The following is a 5,899-nucleotide window of genomic DNA, read 5'->3' on the forward strand; positions in this document are numbered from 1 at the left end:
GAATTATTTTAGTTGATAACTTAATCTACCGTAAGATTGACCTAAGGCTCATATGAAAAAAGGACCACAAGTCCTCAAAATGAGGACATTAGAAAAACAACACGTTCTTAGGTTCGATTCTCGTTAATGACGAATTTGAATTTCACTATTATTAGCCTATTATGAGGCTTAGATGTGCGGTCCATAAGTTGGCATATGTAAAGCGGCGGGCCGGTGCTTTCAAATCTCCAAAATCCACGTTTTTAACACCGTGGACCGATCCTCAATGGGCCTTTTAGATATGCCTCCAATTTGACCTATAAATACACACACTCCACAATTAAACCCGGCCCGACCCGGTTCACACGACCCAACAACAAGACCTATCATCCAACCTGCGCCGCGCTTAAACCCTCGAACAAAAACCTAACTTCATTCCGGCTTCTTCGTCTTCTTTCTCTCTCTCTGATGCTCTCGCAACTCCATCACTCTCCCTTCACTCTCGGAGTCACTTGCGGAAACACCAAACCCTAACCGTAATCGTTTGCAGGGGCGCTTTCCGGGACTCAGAGCCTCAGACGAACATGTCTGAAGCTTACAGGGCGAGTTCCGTCGATTGGAAGCCCTCTCCCTTGGTTGCCCTAGCCACCAGCGTCGACGACTCCCAAGTCGCCGCTGCTCGCCAGGACGGCTCCCTCGAGATTTGGCTCGTCTCCCCCGGCTCCGTCGGCTGGCACTGTCAGCTGGTACGGTCACAATACTCACAACCACGAACTCTCTTTCTATATACACATATATGTTTATGTATAGCTATTGGAATTGATAATCATCAGTAATTGATAGCTTACTTTAATTTAAAGGTTGAAATATCAATGTTTTGTTTTGTTTTTGTGCTTAAGACGATTCATGGTGATCCTGAATCGAGAGTCTCGTCGCTTATTTGGTGTCGTGCCGGCTCGAAAGGGTTGCCTTGTGGACGGTTGTTCTCGTCGAGCATTAACGGTTCGGTTTCGCAGTGGGATCTTTTCCATTTGAAGCAGAAGGTATGCTTTTCTGTTTCTAATGAAGCTAAATTGAGCATCTCCATTGTTTAACTTGTAAGCCAAATTTTATGCAAACGATCGATGAGCGTGTGTAATTACTCATACTTTCGTAATTCTTCTTAATTTTTAGTTCTCCAAGCATTTATTGTGATGAATTATCAGATGCTTTAATTACATTTTGTTTTTCATTCGTAGACCATGTTGGATTCTATTGGGGTCTCAATCTGGCAAATGGCTGTTGCACCGTGTACTAATGAAACAGAACCTAGGGACCACCCTATTGGAAATGGGTTTCTTAAAGCTAATAGTACCGAGGGGGATGATCCAGAAACCAGTGATAGCGAAGATGATTCCGATTCAGCTGAGATTAATGAGCAATCAGTAGTTGAGAACCAGCGTGTGGCATTAGCTTGTGATGATGGCTGTGTGCGGATATACACCATTACCAACACAGATGAGTTTGTATACACTAAATCATTGCCTAGGGTCAGTGGTGAGATATCTACCCTCTTTGTTATTCTAGCTCTTGGAGTTTTGTTTTGCTTCCTTATTTTTCTCTTTCATAAGTATCAATTTTGATGTTTTTGTGATGTTCTATATTTCAGGACGTGTCTTGAGTGTGACATGGAGTCCTGATGCTAAATTTATATATTCGGGGAGTAGTGATGGGTATGATTGAACATTTACAGCAACTGTACTTGTTGTGAACTTCTATGAATTATTACGAGTTATACTAGTGTCATTTCTATGCATTTGATGATTTTTTTTTTCGTTGGGCAGGATGATAAGATGTTGGGATGCTAAATTGGGCCATGAAATTTATAGGATTACGGTTGGGCTTGGAGGTTTGGGTAGTGGACCTGAACTTTGCGTTTGGTCATTACTTTCTCTGAGGTAAAAATGAGGCACACATTTATTATTTTCTGCAGCTCCAAGTTGATTTTTCAGTTTGTCGCATCTATTGGTGTTTATTAGCTGCTGAACTACCTTTTTGAAAATTGAGTTCTTTCTTTACACCAGGTGTGGGAACCTTGTAAGTGCAGACAGTACTGGCAGTGTTCAGTTTTGGGACAGTCAGCATGGAACTCTATTGCAGGCACATTCGTACCACAAAGGTGATGTAAATGCTCTGGCAGCAGCTCCCAGCCATAATAGGGTGTTTTCTGCTGGTTCTGATGGTCAGGTACATGATACATCTCGGAGAGAAAAAGCGTTGGTAGTTCTGGATTGTTATTCTGTTAATTGTTGTAGGAAATAAGAATTTGATATCTGTCTCCAGAATATGAGGAAATTATAACTCACTTCAGTTGTAGCAACAGACTAATAGTTTAGCATAACAATAAACGATAATCCAGGACATAACCAGCCAGTGCATTATTTTTATAATGCATTCATTTCTCGTTCTTTTGCTATGCATTGTGGACCCTGTATCTTATGCTGCATACAGTTCCATTAGAATGTTTTATGCCGTAATTGGATATTGTCCATTCATCACTTACTGTATTGAAGTGAAATTCTTGGCGGTAGTTATTAACCAATGAGTAGTAACAAGAACAGTTTATTATTTTCTCTAGCATCTTGAACTAATTGAATAAAAATGGAGGGAAATTAGGGACATCAAATTTACTTATGAAATGATAGGTATATATTCCTGCTAATATTCTTTATCGTTGAAATTCACTTTTTTTTCTATGGTTTTGAATTTGCTATTTTTATCAAGGAGCATGCACTTGTCGAACTTGCTGATCGGCTACTATAATCTCAAATGGTCCAATATCTTCTTTTGGCAGGTTATTCTTTATAAGCTCTCTAGTGCGACAGTGGGATCTAGTGATGACAAGTCTTCTTCTGAGGCGACGAAGAAATGGATCTATGTTGGTCTTGTAAAAGCTCATACACATGATGTTAGGGCTTTGACTGTGGCTGTACCGATCAGCAGAGAAGGTTTGCCCATATATTATGATTGATTTAATGTTTTTCCTTGTTTTTGCTGTTATTTAATATTTCCATTTTCACACATAAAAAGATTCATTAGTTTATGCTTGTTTGTGTTCAAATGGATATGTTTTTGCTGTTATTTAATATTTCCATTTTCACACATAAAAAGATTCATTAGTTTATGCTTGTTTGTGTTCAAATGGATATATGTTTATTTACGCCCCTTGTTACGTCTTAACTATTTTCCAATTCTTAAATTGAGTCATTCTCTAATTTGCAGATCCCTTGCCAGATGAAGGTATAAAAATACACCGTAAAGAACGTCATAAGATAACGCCTAATAACATTAATGAGTTCAGTTATCGTAAATGGGCACATTTGGGTGTTCCCATGCTTATCTCTGCTGGTGATGACACAAAGCTAATCGCTTATCCTGTTAAGGAGTTCACACAGTTTAAACCCCATGATATCTGCCCTGCGCCTCAAAGACTACCAATTCAACTGGTGCCTAATAGAACATCCAAAGAATCATTGCTTCTTGTACAAGCTTCTAGTTGGGTGGATATCCTACTTGTACGTACACAAAGTGGCACCTTTTCTAAGATTGCTCCTGTCTCCAAATGGGGCCAAGCCTCAACAGATCTTTTGGTTCGAGTCAAGAGTAAGGCATCTCGGAAGATCATTTGCAGCACAATTTCTAATACGGGGGTGCTTTTTGCTTATTCTGACCATGTGAAACCTAGCCTATATGAATTGAAGAAGAATAAAGTTGGCAAAAGTGCACTGACTGTTAATAAAAGACAACTTCCACAGAAACTACCATTTGCCCATTCCATGGTTTTTAGTTCTGATTCTTCTCGCTTAATGATAGCAGGGCATGACAGAAGAATATACGTAAGCAGTCTCCTTCTTGTTGCTCTATTTTATCTATTGTTAATTTGTTACAAAGAAAAAAACTTTTTGGGGTTTGACTTATGTTATTTTAGAAGGTTCCACATGCATTTCTTCAGCCCTTGATTTGGCAATAACTTTGTGGATAATCATACTTTCTCACTCAAACGGATAGGTTACTTTTTTGACATTAGTTCTTGATAATCTTACTTTCGATGCTAAAAAAGTTACTCTGTTTTTAGGGAGTCTTAACGCTTGTGCCTTTGAAGCAAATATATCAGGCCGTTTAGCTCTTAGGTGAGGCTAAAAGCAATGCTAAAGAGCTTGATCATTCTGACTCTTTGAGACATGATTGGACAGTTTAACCTGTAAAAAACATTGATTAGATAGTGGCAAAACCTGTGTATTCGTTAATGTTATATGGCTTCCATTTCTTGACTTACCTCTTATGCTGTAGGTTGTGGATGTGAGCAGAGAAGAACTAGTGCACAGGTTCACCCCTTGTCGCGATTTGCAGGATGAAGAATTACCACCTAGTGAGCCTCCCATAACAAAACTGTTCACCAGTTCTGATGGGCAGTGGCTGGCTGCCATCAACTGCTTTGGAGATATTTATGTATTTAATCTCGAGATACAAAGGTATGAAACTATACTAGATGTATCTTTTTCTGGCCGGTACCTGTGATTGATAATAATTTTTGTTTTGATATTTTACTAGAACCCGGACCAATTTTCTATCCTAACTCTTTGTTTATATTGTTAAAACAGGCAGCACTGGTTCATTTCAAGACTAAATGGTGCCTCTGTGACAGCTGGTGGTTTTTCCCCACGAAACAACAATGTGCTTGTAATCACAACCTCTTCAAATCATGTATATGCGTTGGATGTTGAGGAGAGAGAACTGGGAAACTGGTCGAGGCAGCATACATATTGTCTGCCGAAGAAATTCCAGGAATTTCCAGGCGAAGTTATCGGGCTCTCTTTCCCACCCTCCACAAGTTCATCTTCTGTTATCGTTTACAGTGCCAGGTGCGCTCCTTTTTCCTTGTGTCTGGATGAGGCGTGATTTGTGCATATGTTATAGAACTCAAAACATTGGAAGTCGCTAATGTGAAACAAAAGTTAAAAATGAGAATCCCTTGTCATTAGATTTTACATTGCCAGGGTATTACAACAAACGGAAGTTTTCATTCCCACAATTCAATTCTGAAGTTTCATGTAGGAATAGTGCAGCTTAAAGTAGATTTTGGGGGATATCCGTGTTTATGTTATATAACTAATTTCCGGGTTTTCTTATACTTTAGGGCAATGTGCTGGATTGATTTCGGGAAGCCCATTGATCCAGATGATGAAAGTAGTGGCAAGCCAAACGGTCAGAATCCGACATCGTTGAATTTGCAAAGTAGTAATTCCATTAAGAAGATTCTAAAACGTAAATTGACAGACAGTGAAACCGAGAGTAAACTTACGGCTATGAAGAATTTTGATTTTATTTGGTTCCCGAGTCCAGCTTTATTTTTAGGTCATCTTTCGAATAGTTCTCTGTTGATGATAGACAAACCGTGGATGGAAGTGGTTAAATCTTTGGATTCTGCACCCGTACACAAACATGTTTACGGGACATAATGTCATGGAGGGTTTAGCCTTCGAGAGAGTGAGAAAGATCGAATGTGGCAATCGATCTCTTTTACACGTTGCCATCGTGGATTTTTTTCTCTTTGGTTACGGAGGTCTAAAGCGTGTTGTGTAATTGTACTCGTCAAAATTTTGTTCTTGTTAACCAGTTTAATGAAGTTTGTATCTTACAATTCTTTTAGATTCCTGCTTTCCGGCCGAGTTCGGATTTCTGAGTTTTACTGTTCTGGCGAGGTCCATTCATGTAAATGTTGAGATTAGATGTCAATATTTTCTCTTTGTGTTGTATATGGGACAGGGAATAGTTCAAGTTTGCTCTCCAATTCCATCGAGCTCAAAGGAGATCTTCTAACCTCTTTGTCTTTGACAATGAGAAAAAGAAAAATAACAAAAGCTGTTTTTCCGTGGCGGTT

At 39.2% G+C, this 5,899-nt stretch overlaps 1 protein-coding gene across 1 annotated transcript; it reads left to right on the forward strand.

Annotated features, from left to right (window-relative positions):
* Positions 1-327: 327 nt before the first annotated feature.
* LOC103421110 (WD repeat-containing protein PCN-like) lies at positions 328-5,667 on the forward strand. The gene is made up of 11 exons (XM_029106826.2): positions 328-725; positions 879-1,022; positions 1,218-1,515; positions 1,628-1,691; positions 1,803-1,916; positions 2,043-2,205; positions 2,813-2,966; positions 3,241-3,854; positions 4,309-4,490; positions 4,620-4,880; positions 5,156-5,667. Exons 1-11 carry the CDS (start codon positions 564-566, stop codon positions 5,475-5,477), a joined length of 2,478 nt encoding a protein of 825 aa, XP_028962659.2. The 5' UTR covers positions 328-563; the 3' UTR covers positions 5,478-5,667.
* The last annotated feature ends 232 nt before the right edge of the window (positions 5,668-5,899 follow it).

This window comes from Malus domestica, chromosome 08 (genome assembly GCF_042453785.1).
Source record: "Malus domestica chromosome 08, GDT2T_hap1".
Taxonomy (NCBI): domain Eukaryota; kingdom Viridiplantae; phylum Streptophyta; class Magnoliopsida; order Rosales; family Rosaceae; genus Malus; species Malus domestica.

Coding starts and splice junctions, on each gene's coding strand:
- LOC103421110 (XM_029106826.2), top strand. CDS start 564: ATGTCTGAAGCTTACAGGGCGAGTTCCGTCGATTGGAAGCCCTCTCCC. Junction 1,516..1,627: donor ATCATTGCCTAGGGTCAGTG/GTGAGATATCTA, acceptor TCTATATTTCAG/GACGTGTCTTGAGTGTGACA. Junction 2,967..3,240: donor TGTACCGATCAGCAGAGAAG/GTTTGCCCATAT, acceptor TCTAATTTGCAG/ATCCCTTGCCAGATGAAGGT.